Raw genomic sequence first — 14,046 nt, forward strand, 5'->3', positions numbered from 1 at the left:
CACCCTCTGTTGTGTTTGCAAGGCTTGTAATTACTTGCAGGCATATTTGCTGTAGGATTGGCACGGTTGTTTCGTTTTGGAAAAAGGCCTTTGTCTACTTTGGAGTTTGTCTTAGTGCTGGTATTTTTCACATGGTGCTGGTGGATTGCGTGTTTTGCAATGGCTTCAAGATTGAAGTTTAACTTATTGTTGTAGGGAAGGGATACGTTGTTTTAATTTGGGTGGGGTATTATTTTAGATACTGTCTTAGTTTCCTTTCTTCTGCTGGGTGGGGTTTTGCGTTTTAGATTCTGTTTTAGATGTTTTTATTTACTTTGGTCTATCTTATTTTTTTGTATTAAGGGTTGGAGTACCCCTTGTACTCCCTTTTAATGCATTATTTGGCTTATTAAAAAAAAAAAAGTGGAATAAATAACCATAAGCACAAAGTGGACGGCAGTGCCTTTGCTCGAGATGCCTAAATTCCCAGTTTTTATAGATGATTTACAAATGAAAGCCTCATGGAAGCCCATATAACTTTTTGGTCAATTTTTCCATGCTAAAAAGGGTCAAGCCCAAACAAAAACGCCCACAATGTCATACACACACTAAAAAGAAGATCGTACCAGCCCAGATTCTGACTCAATCTAAAACATTAGAATGGAAATAAAGGTGACTTCAGCAAGTACAATAAAAAGTGAACGCTAACCCTAGATAGTAGATACACACACGGCTCTCACCTCTGATTCAGGATCCAGAAGAACAGAAGCACTGTTTTCTGCAGATCACGGCCGCAGGAGGTCTATGACACCATCTATTCTCCCACGTCATCTTCATAATCGGGAATGGTACGGTTCCTGACTGACTGTATCCTTTCATATGATATGAGATTTAAACCATAAAAAATATTTAATATATTTTTAATGATTAGATCTGTCTCGTGTGGTCATGTCTTGTCGGATCCATTCCAGGCTATGTTTTTCAGGTAGGGATAGGCCTCTTGTAACATCTTCTGTTCTTTTTCAGTTGGCAAATCTCGATTATATGTTCATGATCAAGATTCTCATGGGTTGCTACATTCCTATCATTCGTTGCTTGTTCCGTGATAATCACCTGAATTCCACTACAGGTTTGAATCAGATCTATGCGTGTAAGTTTTTTTGGTCAAATCTATGTATGGTTTCGTGTTTCTTTGGGCTTGAGTAGCAGTTTGACCTTTGTCAAATAAAATTGTTAAAAAAATGTGGGCTTCCATGGGGCTGAGTCATATATAAATAAAAAATAAAAAACATATGCTTGAATTCGATTATCATATATCATAAGTCATGATTAATATGTAAATTCTCCTGTAACTTGAGTTTCATATTATTGCTGCATAAGGAATTCCTTGTTAGCAGTGACAAATCCAGGATTTCGTAGTTAATGAGAGCAAAATACACATACATATAAAAAAATCAGTGGAGACAAATAATATGATTTTTTGCTATACAAACAAATAATATATAAAGCATTTGAATTGTGAGGGTATTTGCCCCCAAAGTCACCGATGTGATTCGTCCTGCCTGTTAGCTAGGGGTGTACAAGGGACGGGTTGGGACGGGTTTTGGTTAACCCTAACCCGGCCCTAAATATTGATCGGGTCAATTTATAGACCCTAACCCGTTCCTAGACCCGAAGCAACCCGACATTATACGGGTCCAATTTAGGACGGGTCTATGTAGGACGGGACCGGGTTGACCCGAAGGACAGTAAGTTTAAGACTATTTGATACTAATTGTAAAATTTAAAGATAATAACATACTAAAAAAAATTATAAGTTGGAATTATTTTTTAGAAGAAATAACTTGAAAGAATCCAATTCTTTCATACTCTATTGCACTTGAGAGGTTTACATTTTGTTTGATCATTTCTTCACTTGTCTCACATATGCATAATACACACACATGATTTTCTCTTGTTAGAGCATGAAAGTGTCAATAGTTTGACCAACGTTTATTTAATTTATAAGGTAAATGTTAAACATTTTAATTTCATCTACATGGTAAGATAAATTTAAGCATCATGTATCACATTTTAATCATTATAACAAATTAAAATTTTATAAAATATATATGTGGGACGGGCCGGGTGACCCGAGTGTCAACCCGAACCCGACCCTACCCGAAGTCGGGTAACTCAAAGATCAACCCGAACCCGGTCTCTTTTAATGATCGGGCCGGGTTGAACCCGGCCCTAAAGGCTTGGGCCGGGACGGGTTGGCGGGTAGGGCCGGGTCTTGTACACTCCTACTGTTAGCCATGTGTCAAACTGATCAATTCTCAGTTTCACTGATTGCTATGTCCAGCCCAGCTGGCATGGTCATCAAGTGCAGAGTTGAGTTGAGTGACTCACATAGTCACATGTTGTGTCAAGAATATTAAAATCATTATTACTTTTTCTTGTTTTTTCCAATCCTTATATTTATAAAGAAAATTACAAATTCTGTTAACCCTTTCTTACTTTTGAATATTCGAGGGTGTTGTTATATCGAGTGATTATGTGTATGTTGGGAATGTGCTAGACGCGCCTGTTGGATTGTTGAATCATTGATATATAAATGATAAGACTTTTATAAAGTATAAGGACACATGTGTATGCTGATTTGGTTTACACGGGTGTTTTGAAAGAAAAAATATGAAAGTCAAATATAAGGATTTACAAGGGGACATTATAAAAGATAGGATGTATTATTTTCAGTTGATGATTTTCTTATCTTTCTTTTTTTCTTGCTATTACGCTTTATTCAATTTGTTGATTTTCCTTCTTTTTTGTCGGGCCAGTTTTCTGTCTGTGAACCAGGGGTCACTCATGTTATTAGTGACACGAGGTGCGGGCTACATGGGCTCACATACTAACCCTACGGCCACTGAAGGAGTCTTACCATGTCACCATAGCGGTATGTCTCTTTACAGAGCTATAGTTATGATTTATTTGGACCCCATTTTATTTCCGTTTCATTCTTTCCTCTTTCAATCATATTATCAATTTATCTCTTTCTCTTCATATCTATTTAAAATCTCAATTTTTTTCTTCCACCTATAGTGAAGTATGAACAAAACATTAATACTCTTAGCATTATTGAAAACTTAGTTAGATTACCCAAAAAAAATTGTCTACTTGAAGATTCAATATAGTCAAAGTAATCAAAGTACCCAAAAAAATTGTCTGCTTGAAGATTCAATATAGTCAAAGTAATCAAAGTACCCAAAAAAATTGTCTACTAGAAGATTCAATATAGTCAAAGTAATCAAAGTACCCAAAAAAAATTGTCTACTTGAAGATTCAATATAGTCAAAGTAAGAGTGTCAGAACTCTAATCGTAGCGGATATAAGTAGGGTAGCTGAAACTGTCCAGTACGGCAAGAAGCGTGCTTCTAGACATCTTCATGATCCCCTTCTCTCCCCATTTAGTCCCTCGGCTGTTCTGCACCAGCCAGTAGTTATCTTCAAATCCGATAATTGCAACGCAATGACCGGTAGCACTTTCCGCCCCCATGGGCCTTCTAGCCTTGTAAAGCCCCTTAAAAAGAAAAAAGAAAATTAAAGAGTGAAATAAAAAATACATTGTAAATCTAAGGGAAAAGGTAAAAAAGAATACCCCTTTATATTCGAAGAAACTGGCTGGTAAAGTCATAGCAGCGGAAACAACTCGGTAGGTGACAACATGAATAAGCTCCTCATCATCTCCTCTAAAAAGAAAGCCCGTTCTATAACCCTTGATTCTGAACAAAGGCTTAATCCCCTGTTAATATATATATATATATATATATATATATATATATATATATATATATTAGTGCAAACAATGTCACTTTTGATGGTATTATTCTCATACTTTCGACTCATACATCCTTAAACCAAATCGTTAATTTTCTCTACAATTAAAAGCACAAAGAGGGAAGTCTTTCTGAAAATAGGTTCAGGTTCCAGTATATATAAAATTACTATGCACTAAATACTATAGCTCAAGTCAGGAAATCTTGTTCAAAAGATGGGGGATTGATCCCCACCGACACTATTCTCAATTGGCAAAAAGAACCATCATAAGTTAACAAGCAATAAAAAATATAATAAACTATAAAGACACAACAACACGTCAGTCAACCTGTTCATGAAACTGGATTATGCAAGAATTTACTTCAGGAATATGCACAGAAGATGAGTTATGCAATGCCTTTGTATAGCTGCAAAAAGGAAGAGACGCCAGGTCGGGCAGCTGGATATTCATGTACTATTGACATTGGGGAATTCTCTATATTGGGGGAACAGCAAAAACGAAGAGGGAAGCAGAGTTAAAAGCAGCTAGAACTGCTTTGTTAGCTATCCAGTCAAGTCCCTCTCATGCTACTAAAAACTAGTTGACAGTCATTCCTTGCAGAAAAAGGGCAACAACTGTTCCCTTACCTGATAATACTTCAAAAATCCCAAAGCCTAAGAAAGAAGTTTTTTTTTTTTTTGCAAAGCAAAAGGATTGAATATAATTGATAGTAGCAAAAGGGATGCTACGCGGCCCAATTACAAGCAAGAAAACAGAAAGGAGAAACAAAGAATCAAAGAATAAAAAACCCACAAACAGATCTGTGGCCCCACATAAAAAACTCAAAACTGCTCCCTAACTAAAAGGAAACAGTTTAGACATACACTGAACTGTGTTAATGATGAACCTGGCATCCAGCAAATGAATTCTGAAGCATTCACATCAGAAGTTAAGAGACATTTGCTGGGGAGGGTGCTATTGCTCTTAATGGCCAAGAGACATTTGAAAATGGGAAGTCACAAGAAATGCATTGCAAAGAGAACAATCATGAGACTGCTGCTATTGAACAGTCTTCAGTGCCTAATGCAGGAATCCTAGAGAGAGGTGCACGCTCATGGAGATGAACAAACAGCAATATGATAGAGAAATGATGCCAGACAACAAACAAACTGTAATGTGGGGGACTTGAGTTTAACATATATTTATTAGAGTTAGGAAACCTTGAGGATTCCAACATTTTTGCTTTGTTGGGTGTCACAAGAAAGTAGCATATAGGCTGTGACATGATTCACAGGAAGTGATAGGTACCAGAGAAGAAGATGATAATTACTGAAATACTTGAATATTAAGCAGTGGAAATTCTGATGGAAACCAGAATTCCTTTAGGGAATTACAAAGGAAATGCAATACAGAATAGAGATGATAACCAGAGAGCAAGTTAGAGAGTGCTCTTTCTCTCCCAATCCTTACTGAATTCCAGTCTAACCTCCTACCCCTTGCCCTCACACGCTTATACCCCCTTGCTGGCAAGATTCTCTTGCAAGAGGATCTGCCAGATCAGCATTCTGTTATGCAGTGTTACAATTGCTTCTAGAAGAGGTAGTGGGATTATTATTAATCCCTGGTTTGCCCCTGCGGGTGTAGACCTTAGAGAAGTCCCTCTTAGAGTGCTTGTGTGTTAATTTGAGTCACATTAGCAGGGTTCCTATCAGGAAGTTGATAAATTTTATGACTGAACTAATTTTGGAGTTTCAGACCCATTGTTTTTTTGCTGGTATTATAATATGCAAGTCATTTGCTCCAAAAAAAAGTAGTAAAAAAGTAGCATTCCCATACAAAAAAACCAAGAAGTCTCTTCAGGATAAAAAAATTAGGGGTTCCTCAACAAATAAATCAGAACTTATAACTTATGTCCACATATAAACTGGGTTCTTTAAATTTTCCCTAAAAAAAGGCTTCTCATGTTTCTATAGCATCATGTTGCTATCCTCTGTATAAATCACTGATTCCCATACATGAAAAGAATAATTTTTTTGCACTATAAAAATTGCATTAAAAATTCCCATACCTTTTTGCTAGGGTAGTCTTTGGCATAATGCACACCGACTACCTTTGCATAGTTGTACGCCCACTCATCATTTGTAGCACCTTTGCAATTATCAATTATGTCTTGAGTTGACAGCTCCTCAAGAACATCGTTCCCCTGCTTGTTTAAGGCTTCCATGGCAACCGTTGGACCAAACGCCCAACATGTAGTGGAATTTGGGCCTTGGTCTTTCACACTAGTCACACAGCCATCTTTCCGCCAGTCAATGGCATATGGAAATGGTTTGTCATAACCTAAACCATCGACCTGGAGAACAAAAAAAGAATTAATACTGCTTCAAAATTATTGAGATCATTTGAAACAAACTTCCTTTAATTGCTGAGAGATGACTTCCTTCAGACACACCCCAACTACTTCCTAAACTCTAGTAGAGTTGGTGAGTAATGCAAAAGAAACATTAGGAATAATTTGTCAAGGGGGAGGAGAAAACAAAGATCCTGTGGGTGTTCACTTCTCATTGCACAAGTTACATCAAAACAATGTGAAGCCTACCAAAGTACCAATAAGCATATCAAAGGCGGAGATGAAGCCTGAAAACAGTACACCAATCATAGGCAGTTATGCAGTTCATTCAAGGTCTTCACTGTGTTTAGTAGGTTTAAAAATACTTATGCATTTGCCAATCCAAACAAGTTCAAAAATAAACTCAAAAGAGCAATGTGCATATGTTTTCTCCAACATTTGGTGGAGTTGGTTAAAAATGCAAAAGAATCATCAAGAATTATTTGCGAACATAACAGCATTCAAAATCAAGATCCACTAGATGATTTACCGTTCTCAATTCCCGCCAGTTTCTTGGTAATAGGGAATCATCGTCATCGGAGGAACCAGTGTCGGAGGAACCAGCGCCGGAGGAACCAGCAATGCTCGACGACCCCCAAGTAAATGCCAATGACGAAGTGCGATTGGGCCCTGCGTGCACAGAAGAACCCACGCGGCCAAGCCAAGGTGACCAGAGGTGGCGGTTGCGGCGGCTGGCATGGCGGAGTGCGACGGTTGCGGCGGCTCTCAACATATTTCTGATCTGAAGCGGAAATGAACTTGTCAACGAACGAGAGAAGAGAAGTGTGAGCAAGGAACCGAGAGAAGGTGGATGCGCGATCAGGGAGGACGTGGTGGCGGCGCAGCATTGGATGGTGGTGGGTTTCAGGTGCTGTGCTAGGGTTTTTCGTGGAAGAAGAAAGGGTTGAAGCTCGGGGATTTAGTGCTCCTCTAATTGCTGTTGATGGACTTATTAGTTATTATTGAGTATTAAATATTTGTGTCAAAATGTTTTCTATTTTCTTACCCATCCCAGGTCTTCTATTTTCTAATTTCTCGAACGTTTTTTCTATTTCCTTTTCCCTGATATGATGTGAGATATATTTTCTCCATGATTGCATGTTATTTTTCGGTGGCTGTTAGGGTGCTAGTGCACTCTAGGTTTTGTACCGTGTAAGAGCTAAAATGACCCACAATAGTGGGTTTAGCTACCCGTTGATAAAAAAAATAATAATAGAAGATTACAAAAATACCTATTTTACATTCTGCCTTCTCTCTACCTCTCCTTCTCCCTTCTCTCTGCCTCTCCCTTCAACATGTTGCAGAATATCAAAAATCATGCATGTTGCAGATATATCAAAATCAAAATCAACAAAAGAGAATGAAGAAAACACAGCGTGGAAAGAAAGTGATGATCCCACATGATCAGAGATTGCATAAATAAAAATGAAAAGAACTCGATGAGCACAAACCACCATCGAAACCCAGATTCGCCCAAAGATCCAACCCACCACCGTGAATGCGTCTAACCCAGATTTGGACAGCCAAAAGATTTTTAGTGACAGATGGGCATGGACTAACCAAATCTGGTTCACTCGAAGAACAACGACCTCCGCCACACCACCTCCCCTTTCCTGAGTCGCGCCTCCAACCACCTCGCCAGCGTTCTCTGCGACCCAGAAGCTGAAGCAGTTCTTCAACCGTGGCGGCGGAAATGGGGTTGCATCAAAGTTCCATCAGGAACAATCGCTGCCACAACCAATCAGATCGAGAAAATTCAAACCCTCATTCGGAGACAACCCAGATTTGGTGCTCTTTTCAGGTTCCGAGGTCCATTTGCACCCAGATCATCTTCCCAGCGACGATGGCTAACCTCTAGTGTGGGTCTGATTCTGAGAAATGGTAGTTCAAAATCTGGGTTTGGTTCTTATTTTTATTCTGATCTCATTTAATCATTTTGATATAATTTTGGTCAAGGTATTGAGTGCGTTACAACTTCCTCTTAAAAAAATTCTGGATTGATACAAGGTTTTGGGGATTGGGGTGAAGGATTTTAAAATTAAAATGGATTGTTTGTGTGTATTTTCCAGAGAAAGATTGAGGTGTTCTCCCCTTTATTGTTGTGTAGAGATTCTTCCATAGCTACATTGTTGATTCAAGCGTATTATGATTTGTGCTTTTGTGTCTCAGTTTTCTGAGATTTGAATCTTTCAAGTATTGAGGAAGAAAGGTAGGGGTTTTAATGTAAAAGACAAATTAAAATCATAATAAATTATAAATCTAAAATTACAGGTTCAATAGGTAACCCATATGGCATCTTAACAGAATATTCTATTTTTGTGGTTGTGAAAGTGTCTTGCACCGGTGCATGACCCAACAGCTATTGCACCTTATACTCCACCTTATTTTTCCTTGTTCTAATTTTTCTCCTTATTTAGAAAATAGAACTCAGAAATTTGATTCTTAGAAATATTATGATGGGAATGTTATTTAAGGGCAAGCTTGAAAATCCATAATACCTGATAATAATTTTTTTTTGAAACTTATACTAAACATGAGATTATGAGAATGTTACATTCTCCGTACTTCTTAACATAGAATATTTAAAGATCTCTTCTACCAAACGCCCACTAGGAAAAGTTATTAGTTTGTGTTTACACTTCTTCTCTTCTTTTTCCTTTGATATATTGTGGGCTTAATTGCACTTTTGGTCCCCCAACTATGGCCTTCCTGCGAAAATCGTCCCTAAACTTCAAAATTAGCAAAACTCGTCCCCCAACTATACACACAGTTGCAATTTTGGTATTCCGTTAGCATTCCGTCAGAAATCTAACGTGAGAAGCTTACGTGGCTTACTCACGCGTTTCTCACGTGATCATTCAGGAGAGAGAGTGATGAGTGGACAAACATGTGATTTTCACGTGACCTAACTAAGCTACAACAGGTCAAAATTAGGGTTTTTAATTTCAAAACCTAAGGGACCAAAATTGCAGCTCACAGAAAATCCTAGGAGAAGAGAACGATCACGATGACAGCCAAGAAGGCGACGCCGACGAAGAAGGTGAAGAAGACGACGACAAACAACAATGGACCCAAGAAGAGGACCCCGAGGAAGAAACCATCTGCGACCAACAACAATGGACCCAAGAAGGGGACCCCGAGGAAAGTGATTGAGAAGAACGTGGATTGTGACAAGGAAGAAGCAAGTAGTGTGGTCCCAGAACGTGAAGTTTCTCGGGATGCTGTTCCTTTGCCCTCTACCCATGTGCGAAGGTAGGATTTTTTATTCTTCCCTTTATCTTTATGTCATGTTGAATGGGTAGTTGAATTAAATCAATGTTGTTTGTTGTCCTTTAGGCTTGAATTTAATATTGTCCTTTAGGCAACATTGTTGTTTGTTGAATTTAGGCTTGAATTTAATATTGTCCTTTGTTTTGTCCAGCTCCTTAGTGTCTAATAGTATAAGAATACTGCTGCATCATGGTGGGAAATTGACCTTTGAACCCAAATTTGAATATCATGGTGGTTCTGTAGAACAATTGGTTGACTGGGACACAGATGTAATATCTTCTATTGAGATGGGTAAGGAGGTATTTAAATTAGGGTATAAGGCTTTTAAAGCTTTATGGTACAGGCACCCTGGGGCAATAGGTCCAAGTGGGAATAGGCGTATAATCACTGATAAGGATGTGCACCAGTTCTGCTCTGATGTTAAGGGGTATAATCTAGTCCATTTATTTGTTGAGCATGACAATGAGATATCATTAGATGTTGTTGACTCAGATGATGATGTGGCAATAGTTGATAGGTTGGATGTGATTTGTGGAAAGTTGATTCAGGGAGGAAAGGATGTGGAAAAGGATAAGGTGATTCAAGAGGAGGTTGTTTCTGTGGCACTAGAGTGTGAGAAGGATGAAGTGGTTGAAGAAGAACCTGATAAGGAAAGGGTGGTGGAAGAAGAGGTTGGTAAGGAAACCTGAGAACTATGTGGATCCAAGCTACAGGTCAGTTTCAATCTGTAGTTCTAAATGTTGTTTTATTGTTCTTAATAAATTCCAATTTGTAGTTCTAATTGTTGTTTTGAAATAATCACAGGAAATCAACTTTCCTGGAAACATATTCTTATCTAATCCAGCCCAATAATGGGCCTAAGTTATGGCCAGAAGATCCTGCACCACCCCTGAACCCTCCTTTTGTAAGAAGAGCTCCTGGGAGGCCAAAGAAGGCTAGAAACAAGGCAAATGATGAGAAGAAGAACCCTACAAAGTTGAAGAAAGGAGGTTCTGCACTAAAATGTAGAAGATGTGGAGGACAAGGGCACAATGTAAGAACTTGCAAAGCCAAGGACCTAGCTGACAGAGAGATTCCTGTTGGAGGGAATAAGGTCAGATTCTTGTCCATTGCATGTACTCTTATATATGTTCCTATATGTAATATTATTGTTCTCATGGATGTTCTCTAATTTTGCAGGATAACCCTACACTACTGCAACCTGAGCAGAGGGATGTGCAAACTACTCAAAATGCAACTCAGGATGCACCTCCTGTGAGCCAGACCCAGGGTGATCCTCCTCTTAGCCAATCTCAGGCTCCACAGGCTCCACAATCTCAGGCTCCACATGCTCAAGCTAAAGGGAAAGGGAAAGTGAAACAGCCAGCCAAAGGGAAACAGGGACACAATGCTAAGGGAGGAAAGAAGAGGAAGCTTGGAGAAGTTAGTGGATCAAAGTAGTAATGTGTTTTAGGCTTCAAAAAGTGTAATGTGTTTTAGGCTTAAGTGACAATCTTGCAATGTGACTCTTTTTAATGTTTCTGTAATGTGGTTTAGGCCTAAGTGCCAATTGAGCAATGTGACTCTTTTTATGGTTTCTGTAATGTTGTTAAGGCCTAAGTGCCAATTGTGTACTCTACTGTGGGTGTTTGATGACAAATGAAGGCCTAAGTGCCACTGTTATTTTGTTGAATCAGTGCAGTAATTTTGTGTGTTACTTTGTGTTTTGCTTCATGACAATTGAAGGTCTAAGTGCCAAATCAACTTTGTGTGTTGCATGACAAATGAAAGTCTTGCATCAAAATACAACAGGTTTACTTTGCATCATAAAGAGATGGCTAAAATATCACAGGTTTCTAATTCATTCATGAAATACCACAGGTTTACATTGCATCAAAATCTCAATTTCATACATAACAACTACAACAAATTACATATCCCAACACCAACGATCCCCCTATTTGTTTACATAAGCAAACACCAACAGAATCATCAAAACGATACAAGTCCCCAAAGAAATCTCCAACAGCCTTTCCTTCTTCTTCATATCATCAATCTTCCTCAACAGTATACCAATAATTTTCTTCTCCCTTGCAATTTCTTCATCAAACCTATCACATTTTACTAGTCCATGATATTCATCATACCAAACAAAGAATCTGCAGCCTCTCTTGCCATGTATCTGCAAATACAGAAAAACAGAGCTATGAGAGAGCAGATAACAGATATATAAGAGCAAGGAGAAGACAATGGGTAAGAACACGAACCTTGAACAGTCCACATCCGTAAAATTTTCGCCCAGGGTTGTCACCAGTCCAGGATGTAACGAGTGGAGCCTGAAAACCACAATCGCAAATCGGACCTCCCTTCCTCCTTTGTGAACAAGAATACGAGCCAGAACTTTGAGACCCACCTCCCATTTCCTTCCACCCTTCGCTTGGAGGAGCTCGCATAGCCTTCTTCTTCGTTCTTCAGGCCGTGATTCAGAGGGAGAGAGAAGAAATCAAAAACCCATCTTTCAGATCGTGGGTCGGGTGAAGAAGAAGATGGGGAGGAGATGACCGTTATAGCTTGGTGCAGGTCACGTGAGAATCACATGTTTGTCCACTCATCACTCTCTCTCCTGAATGATCACGTGAGAAACGCGTGAGTAAGCCACGTAAGCTTCTCACGTTAGATTTCTGACGGAATGCTAACGGAATACCAAAATTGCAACTGTGTGTATAGTTGGGGGACGAGTTTTGCTAATTTTGAAGTTTAGGGACGATTTTCGCAGGAAGGCCATAGTTGGGGGACCAAAAGTGCAATTAAGCCTATATTGTGTGCTATTTTTCCTTCATGATCCATATTTACGCCATGCCTTAGATGGTGAACAATTGTTTCCATAAAACTATGCCTAGTTTGGTAATTGTCTTCTATCCCTCACTTCGTACCCCTTGCAAATGTTGCAACAGATTAAGCATGAGCAGGTGGTGAGACAAGTTCAAGGAAGACATGAGGGGATTTCATTTCAACAAAAGCAGTGATTAGTTGGTTCCAATTGCATGCATATCACAAGAAAATGTGCCAGAGAGCACCAAGGTAGAAAGGCATATATAGTGCTTTAATTATTCTAGGGTATTGATATAATTTCATATTCAGTGTTAACCTTTTATGCAATTCATCTCAACAGGTGTTAAAGCTAAGGTTGGGTTGTTGGTCACAACTACGTGATTATGAGTTAAATCCATGAATCTTCACTAGTAAGTGGAAAGTAATTAATTAAGCTAAATTTTTATTTAAGTTGTTTGTGGGAACAAGTTTGGAAAGCTCCTCGATCTCATCTATACTTCCTTATATTTCTTTTGATTGGTGTTTAGTTTCTGTTTTGTTTCCCGTTGTTTTAACATCTTTTGTTCCCACAAACAATGATGGAGATCTAAATTGTATGAATGGTTTGGGAGATGAAATGATGGAGATCTAAACTATCATATAAATGAAGTTTTGACCGTTAATGTTTCAACTGTTACACTTCAATGATGCGGTTTTTTATGATTTTTTTATGTTTCCGTGGTTTTCTTTTAACGTTACAAAATAATAATAAAAAAATTACAAAATTAAAAAAAGTGAGTGGGCTGGGAATATAGAAAGTAATGACGAATTAGTGAATGAAGAATTAAAACAATGGCTTATGCTTTCAAATCATTCAAAAATTGTGAGTTTATGTTGCAAATTTCATTCAAGGTCTTCACTATGTTTAGCAAGTTTAAAAACACTTGTGCATATGCAAATCTGAACAAGTTTAAAAATAAACTCAAAATAAATTATTGTAAGCTATTTACATAAATTCTTTCAAGCATTATGCGATAAAATAAATTCTCAACCTCTACTTATGGGCAGCAAAGGAAGCCAGCATAAACAAACTTATGACCGCGACACGACTTATGACTCTTCTAACACACCCGAACTACTTCCAAGTAAAATCCAGTGGTAGAGTTGGTTAAATATGCAAAAGAATCATTAAGAATAATTCGTCAAGGGGGAGGAGAAAACAAAGATCCTGTGGATGTTCTCACTTCTCATTGCACATTAGAATTGCATGAACAATTTAGTACGTCAAAAAATATACTCAAGTACAAACTACAATATAACATTAAGTAATTTTGGCACATCTCAAAATAAATTGACCTAAGACTTCATTCATATGCCTATAAAATATGTAAAAGTCAATAGAAAGTAAAAACGCAAATTAGCTTACCAACTTATAGAAGAGAAAGAGACGAAAGATTTATATTTGATGTCAGTTTTTTATTCAACTAATGCCTGAGAATTTGATGAAAATAGAAGAAACCAATAAGTTAGAAAGATTAATTGAGGGCATAACAAACACCACGAACTATAAGGGAAAGCACAACACACAAATTGTTATTCTCAAAACTCATCGAAGGAAATTAGACTATCAATAAAACTAATCTACGTCATTTTAATGACGAGTGTGCCATAATCATAAAATTTACAAATAAACATGTTAAAGAAAAATTGTTACGACATTGAATAAGATTGTATAAATATGAAATACTTGTTAGAATGAAATTATGAACTCTACCTTAGATCAAATAGAAAAACTTAGAAAAAGACGATATAGACTGTAACA

The 14,046-nt window shown here is 37.9% G+C and overlaps 2 protein-coding genes across 6 annotated transcripts; one reads left to right on the forward strand and one right to left on the reverse strand.

The window, feature by feature from the left end:
* The first annotated feature begins 659 nt into the window (after positions 1 to 659).
* LOC130727663 (uncharacterized) lies at positions 660 to 11,106 on the forward strand. Of its 5 annotated transcripts, none has more exons than XR_009015414.1 (7): positions 660 to 827; positions 1,006 to 1,129; positions 2,799 to 2,914; positions 9,137 to 9,416; positions 9,586 to 10,147; positions 10,239 to 10,527; positions 10,614 to 11,106. XR_009015414.1 is itself a non-coding variant. In XM_057578861.1 (6 exons), exons 4-6 carry the CDS (start codon positions 10,056 to 10,058, stop codon positions 10,872 to 10,874), a joined length of 642 nt encoding a protein of 213 aa, XP_057434844.1. In that variant the 5' UTR covers positions 669 to 827; positions 1,006 to 1,129; positions 2,799 to 2,914; positions 9,586 to 10,055; the 3' UTR covers positions 10,875 to 11,106. The 5 variants fall into 5 exon arrangements, 3 of the variants coding, with proteins under 3 accessions (XP_057434844.1, XP_057434845.1, XP_057434843.1); XR_009015415.1 differs by having other exon boundaries at positions 1,006 to 1,108; XM_057578861.1 differs by lacking the exon at positions 9,137 to 9,416 and having other exon boundaries at positions 669 to 827.
* LOC130711488 (ervatamin-C-like) lies at positions 3,231 to 6,897 on the reverse strand. Its single transcript, XM_057561139.1, has 5 exons — positions 6,655 to 6,897; positions 6,383 to 6,412; positions 5,844 to 6,128; positions 3,617 to 3,760; positions 3,231 to 3,538 (listed from the first exon to the last, which is right to left on the reverse strand). The coding sequence occupies exons 1-5, from the start codon at positions 6,895 to 6,897 to the stop codon at positions 3,332 to 3,334; spliced, it is 909 nt and encodes a 302-aa protein (XP_057417122.1). The 3' UTR covers positions 3,231 to 3,331.
* Positions 11,107 to 14,046: the final 2,940 nt, after the last annotated feature.

Source organism: Lotus japonicus, chromosome 1 (genome assembly GCF_012489685.1).
Source record: "Lotus japonicus ecotype B-129 chromosome 1, LjGifu_v1.2".
NCBI classification, from domain to species: Eukaryota; Viridiplantae; Streptophyta; class Magnoliopsida; order Fabales; family Fabaceae; genus Lotus; species Lotus japonicus.

What these genes read in the sequence shown, in the direction of transcription:
- LOC130711488 (XM_057561139.1), bottom strand. Translation starts at nt 6,897, where the DNA reads ATGTTGAGAGCCGCCGCAACCGTCGCACTCCGCCATGCCAGCCGCCGC. An exon ending in CGCCTTTGATATGCTTATTG is followed by an intron (nt 6,129 to 6,382) that starts GTACTTTGGTAG and finishes TTTGTTCTCCAG; the next exon opens with GTCGATGGTTTAGGTTATGA. An exon ending in GTTTCTTCGAATATAAAGGG is followed by an intron (nt 3,539 to 3,616) that starts GTATTCTTTTTT and finishes TTTCTTTTTAAG; the next exon opens with GGGCTTTACAAGGCTAGAAG.
- LOC130727663 (XM_057578861.1), top strand. Translation starts at nt 10,056, where the DNA reads ATGAAGTGGTTGAAGAAGAACCTGATAAGGAAAGGGTGGTGGAAGAAG. An exon ending in TATGTGGATCCAAGCTACAG is followed by an intron (nt 10,148 to 10,238) that starts GTCAGTTTCAAT and finishes AAATAATCACAG; the next exon opens with GAAATCAACTTTCCTGGAAA. An exon ending in TTCCTGTTGGAGGGAATAAG is followed by an intron (nt 10,528 to 10,613) that starts GTCAGATTCTTG and finishes CTAATTTTGCAG; the next exon opens with GATAACCCTACACTACTGCA.